This window comes from Babylonia areolata, chromosome 10 (assembly GCF_041734735.1).
Source record: "Babylonia areolata isolate BAREFJ2019XMU chromosome 10, ASM4173473v1, whole genome shotgun sequence".
In the NCBI taxonomy this organism is placed as follows: domain Eukaryota; kingdom Metazoa; phylum Mollusca; class Gastropoda; order Neogastropoda; family Buccinidae; genus Babylonia; species Babylonia areolata.
In genome coordinates, this window is record NC_134885.1 from 29,550,716 (window position 1) to 29,569,271 (window position 18,556).

Sequence of the window (18,556 nt, forward strand, 5' to 3'; positions counted from 1 at the left end):
TCTGTGTCTGTCTGTGTCTCTCTTTTTCTCTGTCTCTGTCTGTCACTCTCTCTCTCTCTCTCTCTCTCTCTCTCTCTCTCTCTCTCTATATATATATATATATATATATATATATATCCTTCTTTTCCTGTATGTGTGTTTCACAAATAAACAATCACACACAAACAAAAACACACGCACGACCTCAGACACGCAGACAGACAGACACAGAGAGACACACACAGTCAGACACAGACAGAAAGACACACAGACACACAGACACAGACACAGACACAGACACACACACACAGACACACACACACACACACACACACACACACACACAATCTAAAATAAGTCTGTGTGAATAGATATTACACTGAAACACACACACACACACATACACACACACATACACACACACACACACACACACACACACACACACACACACACACACACACACACACACACACACACACACACACATACACACACACAATTTCCAACATTTACCCTTCCAACTGCACACTGAACAGCCAATCTTTCTCGCAAAGTGTGTCAGCATTGGAAGCAGAGCAGATCCAGAGATCAGGTATGTTGTACGGGAAATCCTTCGCGCATCAGTTCTAAAATAAAAAAACCACCAAAAAAACAGGGAAAAAAAAGGCATCGTCTGAAAGGCAGTGACACCCGAACCCCCCAACCCCCGCCCCTGTCCCCACCCCCACTTCCTGATACCCAACCCTCGTGGACACACACACACACACACACACACACACACACACACACACACACACACACACACACGCACACACACACACACACACACATTTCACAGATGGCTGCAAGATGTGTCCTCCGGACACTTCGACGTTTTCTTTAACGAAGTAAATATTCTTAACACGTGTGTGTGTGTGTGTGTGTGTGTGTGTGTGTGTGTGTGTGTGTGTGTGTGTGTGTGTGTGTGTGTGTGTGTGCGTGCGTGTGTGCTCTGAAATGTCATGTCACTGCGAACAAATCAATCGTAACGTGTGTTCGTGTGTTTGAGTGTGTACACTATCGTTAAAGAACAAGTTGTAACGATGTGTGTGTGTGTGTGTTTGTGTGCGTGCGTGCGTGTGTGTGTTTGTGTGTGTGTGTGTGTGTGCGTGCTTGCGTGTGAGCGCTTATGTATATGTGTGTGTGTGCGTGTGGATGCTTTTGTGTGTGTGTGTGTGTGTGTGTGTGTGTGTGTGTGTGTAGGAAGGTTCGTCAGTTTTGTAACACGGCCTTCCTCACTCTGCCTTATGGGGTCTGTCACTGATCTTTCTCACATCACCTGAGGGAAGTTGTCTGACCTACAGGGGAGTTGTCTGACCTTCGGGAGGGGGTGGGGGTGTGGAAGAGAGAGCAGGGACGCTGAGATGGGAAAGAAACCTGACTGAATGAAACAGGAAACGAATGATGAGCGCCTAAAAGGCACTGTTCTTGGTCGGCCCTTCCCCAGGTACGCGGCAACCTGTTGTGCAAATGACTCCGTGTTTGTAAAGCGCTTATTGTGAATGGCGTTTGACCGAGCATAGGCACTATCTGGGTATCTTTATCAATCAAATGACTCCGTACTTATAAAGCACTTAGAGCTTGGTCCTCATGACCTCTGTTTTCCCAATGTTGATTTGGAGTCCAGTCTTCTCAGCTTCTTCTGCCACACGACATAGTTTCTCCTGCGCATCTTGCTGCCTGTGGGAGAGAAGACTTATGTCATCTGCGAAGTCTAGTCTCTGACCGAAGATATGCTCTATATGATTATATTTATCAATCAAATGACTACGTGCTTGTAAAGCGTTTCGAATTTGGTCTCAGCCGATAGGTCGTTAAACTCAACTCTACCAGAACTGTGACCGAGGAAAGGTACTATATAACTATCCATATCAGCCAAGTGACTCTATGTCTGTAAAACGCTTAGAGCTTGGTCTATTAACGACGACAGGCGCTATATCATGTAACCACCTTTATCATCGTGGCAGTATCTGCACCTGTGGGACTGTGAGCGTCGGTAGGCGAGAGAGTGGGGAAGGGACTGCACAACTCCTCTTCACTAAAAAAAAAAAAAAGTCACCTGGGCTGGTCAGGCAGGTCCTAGAGAGGAGTGGCCTGCCCAGCATCGAAAGCCTGCTGATCCAGTGCCAGCTACGCTGGACAGGACACGTTGTCCGCATGACAGACAGCAGGATCCCGAAGATGCTTTTGTATGGCCAGCTGAAGGAAGGCCACCGCAAACTTGGAAGACCCTGCAAGCGCTTCAAGGACACCTTTAAGACAAACCTCAAAGCCTGTGACATAGACATCGCTTCCCGGGAAACTGATGCCCTTGACCGCTCTCGCTAGAGAATGCTGTGCTCTAGTGGCATAAAGACGTTCGAAAACAAGAGAACGCTGGCCCTTAAGGAGAAGCATGAGTGAAGGAAGCAGGGCTCAACTTCTGGAGACGTTTTCCCTTGCAACACCTGCGGGAAGTGTTGCACATCCAGAATCGGGCCTCTTCTCCCATATGAGGACACACACCGACAGATAAGCCTGCCTGCCTACTCATCCGTCGATCCGACGGGAGACTCTATCATCAAATAAATGACTCCGTACTTGCAAAGCACTTAGAGCTTGGTCTCTGACCGAGGATAAACGCTATGTGATTATCTTTATCAATCAAATGACTACGTGCTTGTAAAGCGTTTCGAGTTTCGTCTCTGACCGAGAATGGGCGGTATATAAGTATCCTAATCTATCCATCAAAATTTGATGACTCCGTGTTTGTAAAGCGCTTAGAGCTTGGTCTCCGCTGACCGAGTATGAGCACTATCATTTTAAGCATCCTAATCAATGAAAATTTAATGACTCCGTGTTTGTAAAACACGTAGAACTTGGTCTCTGACGGAGTGATGGCCTAGAGGTAACGCGTCCGCATAGGAAGCGAGAGAATCTGAGCGTGCTGGTTCGATTCACGGCTCAGCCGCCGATATTTTCTCCCCCTCCACTAGACCTTGAGTGGTGGTCTGGACGCTAGTCATTTGGATGAGACGATAAACCGAGGTCCCGTGTGCAGTATGCACTTAGCGCACGTAAAAGAACCCACGGCAACAAAAGGGTTGTTCCTGAGAAAATTATGTAGAAAAATCCACTTCCATTGGAAAAACAAATAAAACTACACGCAGAAAAAAATACAAAAAAAATGGGTGGCGCTGTAGTGTAGCGACGCACTCTCCTTGGGAAGAGCAGCCCGAATTTCACACAGAGAAATCTGTTGTAATGAAAAGAAATACAAATACAAATATATAAGTATATCCTTAACAATCAAATGACTCCGTATTTGTAAAGCACTTAGATGAACAGACTGTAAATAAATAAACGAAACGAACTCAGACCAAAGACACTAGTAGGAATTCTAGTGTCTATGCTCAGACCGAGGAAAGGCACGGTACAAGTATCTATCCTTATCAGCCAAATAACTCCATGTCTGTAAAGCGCTTAGAGCTTGGTCTCTTAACGACGACGGGCGCTATATCATAGAATAGAATAGAATATGTCTTTATATTACCAAGTGTGCCGGGGTCACAAGGAATATTGGGGGGTGAGGGGGGTAGTACATAACAAGATAAAGAACATAAATCGAAAATCATGCACAAACACAGATACAGTAGAAATTAGGATACATACAAGTGCATATCAATATAAAAACTTGTGCATACTCACACATGCACGCACTGCACACACACACACACACACACACACACACACACACACACACACACACACACACACACACACACACACACACACACACCCACACACGTTTGAAGAGAAACTGCATATTACATGTGGATGGAGCTGATGACTAGATCTTCAGGTGGATGGTTGTTGGTTGCACAATTCTATTTATCATACTGGATCATGTAAGTACCTTTATCATTCAAAAATAACTCCATGTCTGTAAAGCGCTTAGAGTTTTTGGTCCCTGACCGACTGAGGATGGGCGCTATGTAAGTATCCTGATCAATCAATGAAAAGCGCTTAGAGCTTGGTCTCTGAACGAGGAAAGGCACTATAAGTATTCTTATCAATTAAATGATTCTGTGTCTGTAAAGCACATAGACTGAGCTTGGTCTCTGACCGAGGATAGACGCCATGTAAGTATCCTTATCAATCAATCAAGCAAAGAGTTCAAATGAGAGAGAGGGTGGGAGGGGCCTAGGGGGTGGGGCGGGGAGGGGTGTAGAGAGTTTCAGTTTCACTTTCACTTTCTCAAGGAGGCGTCACTGCGTTCGGACAAATCCATACACGCTACACCACATCTGTTGAGCAGATGCCTGACCAGCAGCATAACCCAACGCGCTTAGTCAGGCCTTGAGTGCATGCTTACATATTTGTGTACCTATGAAAGTGGATTTCATTTTACGTGATTTCGCCAGAGGACAACACTCTCGTTGCCATGGGTTCTTTTTCAGTGCGCCAAGTGCGTGCTGCACACGGGACCTCGGTTTTTCGTCTCATCCGAAAGACTAGACGCTCAGTTTGATTTTCCAGTCAAACTTAGGAGAAAGGGCGAGATCTCGAGAGCGGGATTCGAACCCACACCCTCACGGACTCTCTGTATTGGCAGCTGAGCGTCTTAACCATTCTGCCACCTTCCTCCGTAGAGAGAATTGAATGAACTGAATTTTTATTTTCTGAGGGTAATAGAAAAAGCAAAATAATGCTTTCTTTTTTTCATCCAGCCCTCGAAGGGGAAACAGTAACATAAACAAATGGGGGAATCATATCAGTACAGCATGCATATTATAGTCATGGATACATGAATGGTTATTTATTATTTACAATACTAAATAGAGGAGAATAAGAGGAGAGAGAAATAAGGGGAGAGAGAGAGAGAGTACAAAAAATGAAAATTAACATAGGTCAAGACTTTTGTAAATTAACATTGGTCAAGATGATGATTAATCAATAAATAAAATAGAATTAAAATATATATATATATACAAAATAAAAAACAAAAACAAAAAACAAACCAAAAAATGAACTGAAATAAGAGAAAGAGAGAGGGGGGTAGGGGAAGGGAGGTCAACTAGGAAGAAAGTGAGGGGGGGGGGCGGGGGGGGGGGGGGAATTTGAAACCGAAACCAGCTGATCAGTGAACTGTCCACCATTCAAACAATAAATCAAAATTCTAACAAGCGTGAAGGAAAACTGAAAATGTGACTTGAGCACTTTTCCCAGTCAAGTTTGACGTGTTGTGATTGTCAGGCTCAGTCAATCGATCCATTAATCAAATATATTTAATTATTTCTTTGTTTTATTCTTCTTTGTGTGTTTATTTCCTTTCCTTCTTTCTTTCTTTCTTTCTTTCTTTCATCCATTCTTTCTTTCTTTCATCACTGATCATCATCGTCGTCGTCATCATCATCATCATCATCTTCTTCTTCTTCATCATCTCCTTCTTCTTCTTCTGTACGACAACAACAACACCTTAACACAACAACAACTGCTGCTACTACTACTTCTACTACTGCTACTACTACTTCTACTACTGCTACTACTACTACTTCTTCTTCTTCTTATGCTTCAACTTCTGCGACAACGACAACGTCGACGACGACGCGACTACCTGTTCTTCTACTATTACTGCCATTTCATCGGAGCCCGGTTAGCTCAGTCGGTAGAGCATCAGACTTTTAATCTGAGGGTCAAGGGTTCGAGTCCCTTATTGGGCGCTTTTTTTTTTCTCTTTTTTTTTTCTTTCTGTTTTTCTTTTTTTCTGTCATTATATTTTATTTTCCCCCAAGGCCTTAATCAAAGCGTGCTTAGCAGATGTGCTGAAGCGTCGGTGTGTGAATTTGTCCGAACGGAGTGAGGCCTCCTTGAATAACTGAACTGAACTGAACAACTATAACTACTACAACTTCTACTACTTTAACTCTCTCCATACGAACGGCGAAAGAGAAGACGTTAACAGCGTTTCACCCCAATTACCACCATCAAAATATTGCAAGCGGAAGGCTCTTATACTGAAGAGGTCAATGTTGACAAAGAATACCACAATTCTGACGACGGAAGCTAAAGGTTGGGTCATTGAGACACCCACTGGACATCCGAGGGGTCTGTACTGAGTGAGTTAAATTTCTCGGACTGATCATTTCCAACGATTTGAAATGGGAGAAAAGTACGGGGAAAAAATTGTTGTTAAGAAAGCGCAACAGCGCCTGTATGCGACTTTCTTCGGCGCCTCAAAAAGTTCGGAATTAAAAAAAGAAATCATGGTTGATTTCTACCGAGCAGTCATTGAAAGTGTGCTAACCTTCGCTGTTACTGTTTGGTTCGGAACATTTCGAAGGCAGAAGTAGCAGCCCTTAACAGAATCGTAAAAACTGCCACCAAGATTACCGGGGCTGATCTACCTTCTCTAGAAGACATATTATTTCAAGCGGCTACTCAAAAAACCAAAATCAATCAGCCAGGACGAATCACATCAGCTGTTGGGATTTTCGAGATGCTCCCCTCTGGTCGACGGTATAGAAGTATAAGGACGAAAACCAATCGCTTCGTCAATAGCTTTTTCCCAAAAGCAGTCAATGCCCTGTCTCTCGAACAAATCCACTGAGTGTGATCAATAGATTTGTGCAATCAATAACCATCTACTTGAAGATCTAGTCGTCAGCCCCATCCACATGTAATATGCAGCTTCTGTTCAAACGCGTGTGTGTGAAAGAGTGTTTGTGTGTGCGTGTGTGTGTGTGCGTGCGTGCATGTGCGTGTGTGCAGTGCGTGCATGTGCGTGTGTGCAGTGCGTGCATGTGTGAGTATGCACAAGTTCTTATATTGACATGCACTTGTATGTATCCTAATTTCTACTGTATCTGTGTTTGTGTATGATTTTCGATTTATGTTCGTTCCTTGTTATGTACTATCCCGCCCCCCCCCCCCTCCCCCTAATATTCCTTGTGACCCCGGTACACTTGGTAATAAATACATATTCTATTCTATTCTTCTTTTCTTCTTCTTTTCATATTCTGGCTTTTCTTCTATGCCACTTCAAAAGCATTTCCCAAACACTTCTGTACCCCTCCCCTATTCCCCACCCTCCTTCCCTTCCAGTCCGTCTGCCGCAATGCCCAGTGCCAGGAGTCCACCAGGAACTATCACTGTTGTTAGATTGTCATGAGGTCACACATCGTCCTGTGTGTGCATTATGGGCGCGCGCGTGCATGTGTGTGTTTATTTATCTATTTATTTATTTATTGAGGCATCTTACTATACCGCATATTCTTGAAGCTCTATGCGCTTTACAATAGCACTAAAAACATTCAAGTTCACTCAAACATCGCCACACAAACATATGCATGTAATTTGAAACATAGATAAGAGAGAACAATTAAAAGAGGTCATGTCGTTGATTAAATCAAGAAATGCGACAGATATAAATAGGTGTGTATGTGTGTGTGTGTGTGTGTGTGTGTGTGTGTCTGTCTGTCTGTCTGTCTGTCTGTCTGTCCGAGTGTCTGTGCCTGTGTCTGTGAGTGGGGGGCGTGGGAGGTGGGGGGTCTGTGTGTGTGTGTGTGTGTGTGTGTGTGTGTGTGTGTGTGTGTCCGTGTATGTGTGTGAGCGCGTGTGTATGTCCTTTCTTCTTTGCAGACATTTTTTTTAAAATTCGGATTGTCATTCGCAAAACAATGACAGGCCTGGTACACAGCAGCGGAGATTAACATAGAACTCATCCCAGTCTCAGCCGGTTCGGCCGTGCGACTGACAACGAACGACAGAAACATAAATGGAAATGATGACGGTCAAACTACAACAGACAAAATGAATAACAAACAGCAAGTGGCGTGCGGCCTGCTCGTTAATTACCGTATTGTTGAGATAAGCCTGCTTGCCTGCTCATCCGTCGGACCGACGGGAGACTCCATCATCAGTGTTGAGATGCCGTGGAGAATGAAATGGCGCTTTGTTTGACAACCGTCTATCTGTGTGTCTATCTGTCGGTCGGTCTGTCGGTCTGTCTGTCTGTCTGCCTGTCTGTCTGTGACACGTTGCCAAATTCACGCCGGCAACTCAATGGCGGCGGTTGGCGTCAGTGCGTTTGTCACAACAGTGTTTGTCGCTTCGCATTGCCAGGTTTGGCACAGCGGCCTCTGGCAAGTACTGAGAGGCTTCAACATTGATGAAGGGCTCATTCAAGTCATCCAGGCCCTCTACGAACATTCCAGCAGCGCAGTGCTCCTCAACAATCAACAAGGACATGTTGGGCCCCAAGAACCACTGCTGGCGACTGTCAAACGACGGAAGATGGCATGGTTTGGCCACGTCATACGACATAACACCCTCTCCAAAACCATCCTGCAAGGGACTGTAGAGGGAGGGCGCAGACGGGGGCGGCAGAGAAAGAGCTGGTCCGACAACGTCAAGGAATGGACCAAAATGACGATGCCAGATCTCCTCACGACAGCTGCCAACAGAACGGCGTGGCGAGCTATGACATCTTCCTCATGTCCCCCCAACGACCCCAGCGGTCGAGGGAATGAGTGAGTGAGTGATTGCCAGGTTGGGCTGCATAGTGAGCCATCTCTCAGAATCAGAAGCGGCAGGTGGGTTAATGATTTGCTTCTGGCGTTAAGATCAGGATCATGATCGGGATAGATATACGTCGCAGGGGCCAATATGGCCATCTTCGCAACGGACTTGGGAGAAGGAAAGTAAAATAAAATAAAATTGAATTAAAATGAAATAAAATAAGAACCAAAAAAATGTCAAAAAAGTGTCAATGATGGAAAACAGTAGATGGCAGTGAACTTTTGATGACCGCCTTACTAAATGCTGCGGTAGTCCACGCTGCACACACAGCTCCTTTCTGCGACTGATTCCATTCTGCCGTTGTTGTTGTTGTTGTTTGTTTGTTTTTTACAAAAATAAGTTCTTTGGTAAGAATCGTTCGATGTCTATGAAATTATCGAAGACCTAGGGAAAATTCTTAACGTGAAACAATCTCGAGAGCTGCAAAGGTTAGGTAACGAAACACTCTCTCTGTCTTTGTCTCTCTGTCTGTCTGTCTGTCAGTCTGTCTGTCTGTCTGTCTGTCTCTCTCTGTGTCTCTCTCTCTTTCTCTCCCTCTGTCTCTCTCTTTATATGTTTGTCTCTGTCTCTGTCTCTGTCTCTCTCTCTCTCTCTCTCTCTCTCTTCCTCCCTCCCTCTGTCTCTCTCTCTTTCTCTCTCTCTCTATATCTGTCTCTGTCTCTGTCTCTCTCTCACACACACACACACACACACACACACACACACACACACACACACACACACACACACACACACACACACACACACACACACACACACACACACACACACACGGCACACACACACACACACACACACACACACACACACACACACACACACACACGAACCAACCGAGCGACGCTCATCACTGATGCTTTGAACAACAGCAACAGTAGTAAGCCAACAGTTCACGCTATCAGTCCACGCTCTCCACCTCTCTCTCCCCGTCACTACTACCCTTTCTGTCCATCCCCCTACCCATCCACATGACCCCCACCCCCAACCCCACCCCCCCTTCACACACACACACACACCCCTTAGCTTTTTCCCACCCCCATCCTTACACCCCCACTCCCCCACATCCACCCCAACCCCCCTCACCTACACACCTCCGCCTCCACCCCCACGCCCTTTGAATTAACGAGACTGGGTCCACCAAAATATCGTCACTGCGTCAGTGAGGGAACATCGTTGATTAGTAATAATTAAAGACTGATTCACTCGTCACGACCTAATCGGTAGTCACTGTAATTGAGCCAACTGGTGGAAACTTATTACCCTTTTTGTCACTCTTCTTCTTCTTCTTCTGCTGCTGCTGCTGCTTCTGCTGCTTCGGTCACACCTCATGACTTGCTGTAAATGTATATCACTTTTGTGGTTTTGGTATTCGTTGGCTCAAGATTGGTTGGTTGGTTGACTGGTCTGTTGGTTTTCAAAGAACTTTTTATGTGTTGCTTGCTTATTCTTTCTCTCTCTCTCTCTCTCTCTCTCTCTCTCTCTCTCTCTCTCTCTCTCTCTCTCTCTCTCTCTCTCTCTCTCTCTCCTTTCTTTAACTTCTGTAGAGTGTGTGGGTTGTCGTCGTGTATCCTTTTGCTGGGAATTATGTATAGGTGTGCATGTATATATATATATATATATATATATATATATATATGGTGGTGGAAAAATATGTCTTATCACACCCTTGACCCTCGAGGGGGGTGAGGGGAGCACAGATAAGGAGGTACACACACACACACACACACACACACACACACACACACACACACACACACACACACACACACACACACACACACACACACACACACACACACACACACACACACACACACACACACACACACACACAGAGACATGGAGAGAGAGACATACATACATACATACTGTATACGTATCAGTTCTGAGAGACAGGGGGGAATCATGAGATTTCGAGAGAGAGATTTTTTTCTCTGCAAACTGGAGACCCGATTGATTGACAGATTGAAAAAATAATGAATAAATAAATATATAGATAGATACAGAAGGAAAGAAAGAAAGGAAGAAAGAATGAATGAATGAATAAATAGAGATATAGATAGATAAAGAAGGAAAGAAAGAAAGAAAGTATAAAAGAAAAAAAAATTAGAAGGTTGGATACCCAGAGGAAACTCGGATAATGAGTTTATTCAGCCTATGTGACAACACAACTGACAGTTAGCGGTTGACGGTTACATAATGTTTATGTATGATGCACGCATCACAGCCTAACCAATGATAAACTTGTCATATTCATCAGTGATGGCTGATGCCGCAACCGCCCACGTCGCCTCAGGGGAGCTAATCCCTGCCAGTCATGTGTGGGCACACTCCCTTCCTCTGGATGTGTGACGGCAAGCTATTTCCATGGCGACAAATAAAGATGTCGGAATGTCATTGTTTCCCTTTGTGTCTTTTACCAGCGGCTTTGTTTTCTTTCAGCGCTCGCGCGCGCACTGGCACACACACACACACACACACACACACACACTGGCACACACGCGCGCGCACGCACACACACGCGCACACGCACGCGCACACACACACACACACACACACACACACACACACACACACACACACACACCATCCACCTGACACTTTTTTTTTCCAGTGTCCAGTTTCCAGTGCTATTGCCATCAAGTTCAAAATTGAATTAGGATATAAGAAATGGAATGTTCCGTGCAAGCGATAGTTTCAAAAGTTGACGGTAACTTTGAACAGGACTTTCACTTCACACTGTAGCACCCGAAATGTTTATCGGAAATCTTTTGAAAGAAATTCAAACCCAGGAAATGATCATGATTCTTCATTTCAACAAGGTAACACCATTTCCTTTGAATCGGTTTCTTGTTGACAGCTGTAAGCTATCAAGACCTGATCAGCGCGTAGGGTCTATATTGATGAAGATCAGGCATCTGCGCCTTATATATATATATATATATATATATATATATATATATATATATATATATATATATATATATATATATAAACTATCGACCTATCTATATATTCATCTCTCTCTCTCTCTCTCTCTCTCTATATATATATATATATATATATATATATATATATATATATATTTATGTGTGTGTGTGTGTGTGAAAGCAGACGTGCAGACGTGACGTGAATGGATCCTTCCACACGTTTTGACGCCGCGTAAAAACTCAATGAAACAAGTCAGTTACGTTGTTGAATTCAGTCGTGCATTATACCTATTTCCCTCCTTCGGTTCCATCAGAGCCTTAAACTCAAATCATGTCGGTGATATCATACTCTGACTTAAAAAAAAAAATTGAAGTTGTATTTAATCATTAAATTTTTAATGTGAAACACGTGTGGTGTGCGCTCGTTCGTACGTATTCGAATGTGTGTTTTATTCGTTCGTTCTTTAGTTTAACGTCTTTTCACTGTAAGTGATATTAGACGAATATCGTATGCGTGTGTGTGTGAGATGGGGGCGGGGGGGGGGGGGGGGGCAGGAAGGGGGGGCGGGTTCAGTGTGTGTGTGTGGGGGGGGGGGGGGCGGGGTGTGGTGGTAATGTGTGTTCATATACTTTTTAACTACCCCTCCTTTTCCAAACTCTCACTCTCTCCCTCTCTGTCTGTCTGTCTCTCTCTCTCTCTCCTTCCTTCATTCCTTCCTTTCTTCCTTCCCGGCACTCGCCCTCTTTCTTTACTTCTCTCTTCTCCTTCTTTTTTTGATGTCACACGTTCTCCCCATTTTCTCCATTCATACTTCCCTTCTTTCATTCATCCTTCTTCTTCTTCTTCTTCTGCGTTCGTGGGCTGCAACTCCCGCGTTCACTCGCATGTACACGAGTGGGCTTTTACGTGCATGACCGTTTTTACCCAGCCATGTAGGCAGTCATACTCCGCTTTCGGGGGTGTGCATGCTGGGTATGTTCTTGCTTCCATAACCCACCGAACGCTGACATGGATTACAGGATCTTTAACGTGCGTATTTGATCTTCTGCATGCGTTTACACACGAAGGGGGTTCAGGCACTAGCAGGTCTGCACATATGTTGACCTGGGAGATCGTAAAAATCTCCACCCTTTACCCACCAGGTGCCGTCACCGTGATTCGAACCCAGGTCCCTCAGATTGAAAGTCCAACGCTTTAACCACTCGGCTATGGCGCCCGTCCATTCATCCTTCGACATGGCCCCTCGATCCTACACACACACCCCCCCTGCCCCCCCCCCCACCCCCCGCAGCCCCCCGCCCCCCCACCCCCACCCCCACCCCCACCCCTCCCCACCACCACCCCACTCTCTCTCTCTCTCTCGTCAAGGTGTGTCGATATTATGTATAGGCTACATGCTTCTGCGGCGTCAGTCAACCTTCGGCCTAATGTTTGCAACATGGATATCCATATTTACGCGTGTGATGGTGGGTGGTTGATGGTGTGTGTGTGTGTGTGTGTGTGTGTGTGTGTGTGTGTGTGTGTGTGTGTGTGTGAGTAGCCCTGTGTTTTGCTGATAGGCACTTCGGAACCTGTGGGGTCAGTGCTGCGGAGGGGTAGCGCTGAAAATAATTATTTCAAGTGCATGTTGCATGTCAGTGCAGCAACAACATTAATTGTCAGCCTTCGTTCAGTGGAACAGGCGCCCGATTTCAGCTTCAAGATTGCTGTCAATTGCTGTATGTGTATGTGTGTGCATCTGCTAGTTTGTCTACTGTTATTCTAGATTTTATTAACGTCCTAATTTTACACTGCATTTTAAAACGCCTGCATATTTACCCATTTTAATAAGGACGACCGGACGTACGGAAATGCGTGGTGGGAGTGATATTTCTGTACACCAATATCGAGGCGATAAAGCCGAAAATTTGGGATAATTTTTACTTGTATGTTGATTATTTTTATTAACTTTTATCAGTATTATGTTAAATACATCAATATATATATATATATATATATATATATATAGAGAGAGAGAGAGAGAGAGAGGGGGGGGGAGGGAGGGAGGGTTAGTTAGTTAGATAGTAATACATACTTACACAAATGTATGTATACTCGCACTCTAGCATCCTAAATTCCAGCAGCTGAACAGTTTGGGAGCTTAAAGTGGGACCACGGAAAGAATCCCACTTCAGCATCCAAAATTCCTAGAGCTGAATTCAGGATGCTAAAGGGGAACTTTCATTTCATTCACTCATTTTGCCCATCGCTCCTGGTGGAGCGTAGGCCATCGACGACCCCTCGCCATCGCACTCTGTTCTGGGCTGTTCTGGCCATTCCAGTCCAGTTGGTCGCTTGCTGCTTCAGCTCTGCCTCGGTATCTCGCCTCCAGCTGTTGCGAGGCCGGCCTCTCTTCCTCTTTTCCGGCGGGTTCCAGGTCAGGGCTTGGCGTGTGATGCTGGACGCTGGCTTCCTGAGGGTGTGTCCGAAAAGGGGAACTTTGCCACATATAATTATATTAACTGTAAAAACATTTATGCATCTCAACACAAACACAGCGTCCAACCCGTAACTATGATTCTTTTTCTTTTCTCTTATTTTTTCCAGACACGGCCGGGGTCCCCTACAGCACAGGGGTAGAGAAGAGGAGCAAAGGAGTGGACGCCTGGTCCATCTGCCCGCCTTCAATGACCGACGTCGACTGCTTCTACGCCTACCTACGCGTCTACGCCCGTCTGCGTAAGGCGGCCGAGGAGTCGGACCGGGTGTCCATGCGTAACATCGGCAAGCGGTCGCAGCTGACGTCACTGCCGGCGGAAGCGGAGCTGGAGAGGTCAAGGTTGAGGCGGATGCCCTTGTGTTCAGATCGCATGCCGCCCGCGCTGTGCTACCTGTCAGCCATGCAGCTTTACCGGCGCGTGCTGGCCGATATGGACGGGCGCCTCTGAACGAAGGCAACCTGTCTGAAACTGAACAACAGGCACAACAGCAACAACAACAAAAGCATCAAAACAACAATAACAAAAACAACAGCAACAACAAAAAAAAAACGTTTGGTCTTATAGCACAGGGGAATTTTCAGTTATTTGGTTAATAGTAATACATAATGTTTTTTCCAAAATTTATCCAGAAAAATACAAAAATAAGGCAATTCAAAATAAATGTACCGAGACTGTACGACTGCATAATTATGCTCCATACATTGGGCTTTATCCAGAAAATACAAAAATAAGGGAAATCAACATAAATAATTATTAAAAAAATTAATGTACGGAGACAGCACGTTATTGCTAACATAGATAATGTTCCATGAATTAGGCGGAAGTGAAAATCTCAAACTCATGTGGCAAGGTAGGTCAGAATATCACTGGAAATCACTGCACCGATGATGACATGAGCCTCAGTCTCGGACCTTGGTCATGTTAGTACCCCCCACTGAAAATAAAAGTCCTGGGTTTGTTTTTTTCCCCCTACTACCACTCCACTGACATGGCAGTAAAGGATGGTCTGGGTGCTATAGTCTCTCAACCAAGACAAATACCGCCGAGCTTAAGTGTACAACGTTAACTTTGGGAATGTAAAAGAACCAGACCCAAGAAAGAAGTAATCCAGATGCAGTTCTAGACAGGAAATGTTTTGTCTTAAGGGTAAAAATTCCTGACGAAAGTCGAGTTTTAACAGGAAACATTCTGGATCAAGCACAAAGTCAAGCATGGACATAGATGTTTATGTGCTTGACACAGACGTTTCCGTGCTTGAACGTGCTTGACATAGACGTTTACGTGCTTGAACGTGCTTGACACAGACGTTTACGTGCTTCACACAGACGTTTACGTGCTTGACATAGACGTTTACGTGCTTGAACGTGCTTGACATAGACGTTTACGTGCTTGAACGTGCCAAGTTGACATAGACGTTTACGTGCTTGAACGTGCTTGACATAGACGTTTACGTGCTTGGACGTGCTTGACATAGATGTTTAAGTGCTTGAACGTGCTTGACACAGACGTTTACGTGCTTGAACGTGCTTGAAATAGACGCTAAGCCGGAAACAAAAAAATATGGCCTGACTCAGTGGCTGTCAGTTCAGTTCATGTTGTCCGTTCAGTTCACTCATCACGCGTGGAGTGTTGGCCCCGTGGCAACGCGTCCACTAAGGAAGCGAGAGAATCCGAGCACGTGGGATCGAACCCCCACACGTGCCAGATTTTTCTCCCCCTCCACTACTGAGCACTAAACCTTGAGTGGTGGTCTGGACGCTAGTCATTCAGATAAGACGATAAACCGAGGTACTTTGTGTAATGTGCACTCAGCAGCGCACGTAAAAGAACCCACGGCAAGAAGAATTTCGTAGTAAAATCCACTCGTATGTGTGTGCGTGCGTGCGCGCGCGCGCGCGTTTGTGTGTGTGTGCGTGTGTGTTACTGAAGTCTGACTCAGTGATTGACACATTAAACGAAAGCTCTCAGTCGGCCCTACAAAGGCAGGCAGCCTGTTGTGTAAATGACTCTGTGTTCGTTAAGTGCTCAGAGTTTGGTCTCTGACCGAGGATTGATTGATTGATTGATATGGATACTTATATAGCGCTTATCCTCGGTCGGAGACCAAGCTCTGAGCGCTATACAAACAGGGGTCATTTGCACAACAGGCTGCCTACCTGGGTAGAGCCGACTGACGGCTGCCATTGGGCGCTCATCATTCATTTCCTGTGTCATTCAATCAGATTTCAGGCACGCACACCTACACACTCAGACAAACACGTAACATTTAACATTTTACGTGTATTACCGCTTTGTTTATTTACCCCGCCACGTAGGCAGCCATACTCCGTTTTCGTGGGTGTGCATGCTGGGTATATATGTTCTTGTTTCCATAACCCACCGAACGCTGACATGGATTACATGATCTTTAACATGCGTATTTGATCTGCGTGCGTATACACACGAAGGGGGTTCAGGCACTGGCAGGTCTGCACATGTTGACCTGGGAGATCGGAAAAATCTCCACCCTTTACCCACCAGGCGCCACCGAGATTCGAACCCGGGACCCTCAGATTGAAAGTCCAACGCTTTAACCATTCGGATCAATGAGTCAGTCATTTATTTATTTATTCATTTATTTCATTATTGATAGGAATACTCGAGGCAGAAAATTCAACATGAGCGGAACTGAAAACCTTGCGCCAAAGATTAAAAAAAAAATCAAATTGACGAGTCAAATCATTGCAAACACAACGTTAACTCTCTCCATACGAACGGCGAAAGAGACGACGTTAACAGCGTCTCACCCCAATTACCACCATCAAAATATTGCAAGCGGAAGGCTCTAATACTGAAGAGGTGAATGTTGACAAAGAATACCACAATAAAAAAATTATTCTGACGACGGAAGCTAAAGGTTGGGTCATTGAGACACCCACTGGACATCCGAGGGGTCTGTGTAGAGGAGAAGAGAGGACTGGCCGTACTGAGCGAGTTAAGTTATGGATATAAGATCCAAGCCCCTGTCGCTAGAGTAGTGGACATTCCAGTAACTTGGTTTCAGTTCTCCAGGAGGCGCCACTGCTTTCGGACAAATCTATATACTGCAAGGCAGGTTCCTTACCAGCAGCATTACCCATGAACCCGCTTTCAGACCTTGAATGCATGTATATTGTATGTGTACCTATCAGAGTGTATTCTACAAAACTTTAGTGCTAGACGATAATACTTACGTTGCCATGGGTTCTTTTTCAGTGCGCCAAGTGCGTGCTGCACCATGGAACTCGATGTATCATCTCACCCAGATGACTAGACGCTCAGTTTGATATTGCAGTCAAACTTTGGAGAAAGGGCGAGACTGGGATTCGAATCCTGACCCTCATGGACTCTGAACTGATGAGTAAAATTATTGACACAACGGCCAGAGCCATGGGTAAGATTCATGCACCTATCGGTAGACTGTCAGACAGTTCAAAAATTTAGATAAGGACAATTTGTTATGAAATGCACAAGGACAGTGCCTGCCTACATTATCATAGTTTCTGGTAGGAAGGATGGGGTGGGGTTTGGGGAAGGGGGGAGTTGGGGGTGGGTGTGGGGGGGGGATGTACGCAAGGAAAGAGAAGCTTCTCAATTTGGAGAGTTTCCTGAAGGCCTGACTAGACACGTTGGGTTACGCTGCTGGTCAGGCATCTGCATGCTTAGCAGATGTGGTGTTGCGTATAAATATGGATTTGTCCGAACGCAGTGACGCCTCCTTGAGCAGGTGAACTGAACTGAAGTGTTTCTCCTACTAACTGCTGGGGGTAATGTGTCGTTGAGTTGTCTAGTTTGGTATTGTCAATGACATTGCATTAATTGTAGTGTTGTGTGCTGCGCTGCAGTGGGTTGCGTAATATTGCACTGCAGTTGTAACTGTGTCACTGTACCTACTGTCGCACTGTATTTATTGCATTACGCTGAATGGCGTTGCACTGCATTGCATTGTATCGGATTGAAGTGCACTGAGTTGTGTTGATCTGTGTCGTGCTGTGTTGAACAGCACTGCAATGTACTGTACTGTACTGTACTGTACTGTGCTGTGCTGTGCTGTGCTGTACTGTACTGTACTGTGCTGTGCTGTACTGTACTGCGCTGTGCTGTGCTGTCCTCTCATCTACTCTACTATGCTGTTCTTAACTGTAATACCCGTAAACAGTATTTGCTTTTCTACAGACAAAAGGGTTGGTTGACTACTGCACTTTGTTTACACCCCTTCAGTAGGGGTTATGGTCTATCTGAATAAATCATCTGCTCTGGTGTGGTTTGTACTTAACTGTAATGTGTTGTATTTCAATCTATTCTAAAATACAAGGGGGTAAGGGGGGTGTTTTTGTTGTCTGTTGTGTATACCGCTTTTTTTGCAAGTGTGTGTTTTTTTCCCATAAAATATTCATTCAAATTCTTATAAACTCTTTTCTTGCCCTGGGCTCTTTTCTAACATGTGGCAAGAATGCAATGGTGCACCACATATTTCACGTGTGTCGAATTGCCTCACAGTCAGAAGCTAGCACCCAGACTACAACTGAAGGCTCTCGGAAAGGTTG

General features: G+C 45.1%; 1 protein-coding gene and 1 non-coding gene across 2 annotated transcripts in view; both read left to right on the plus strand.

The window, feature by feature from the left end:
- LOC143286925 (uncharacterized) overlaps positions 1–17,488 on the plus strand; it is a 47,177-nt gene extending 29,689 nt beyond the window's left edge. The window contains exon 2 of the mRNA XM_076594879.1: positions 14,098–17,488. Coding sequence (XP_076450994.1) covers positions 14,098–14,438 — 341 coding nt within the window. The 3' untranslated portion in view covers positions 14,439–17,488. The remainder of the gene's footprint in view (positions 1–14,097) is intronic.
- Positions 5,651–5,723, plus strand: Trnak-uuu (transfer RNA lysine (anticodon UUU)). The gene has a single exon. It is a non-coding gene; the product is annotated as a tRNA-Lys (tRNA).
- Positions 17,489–18,556: the final 1,068 nt, after the last annotated feature.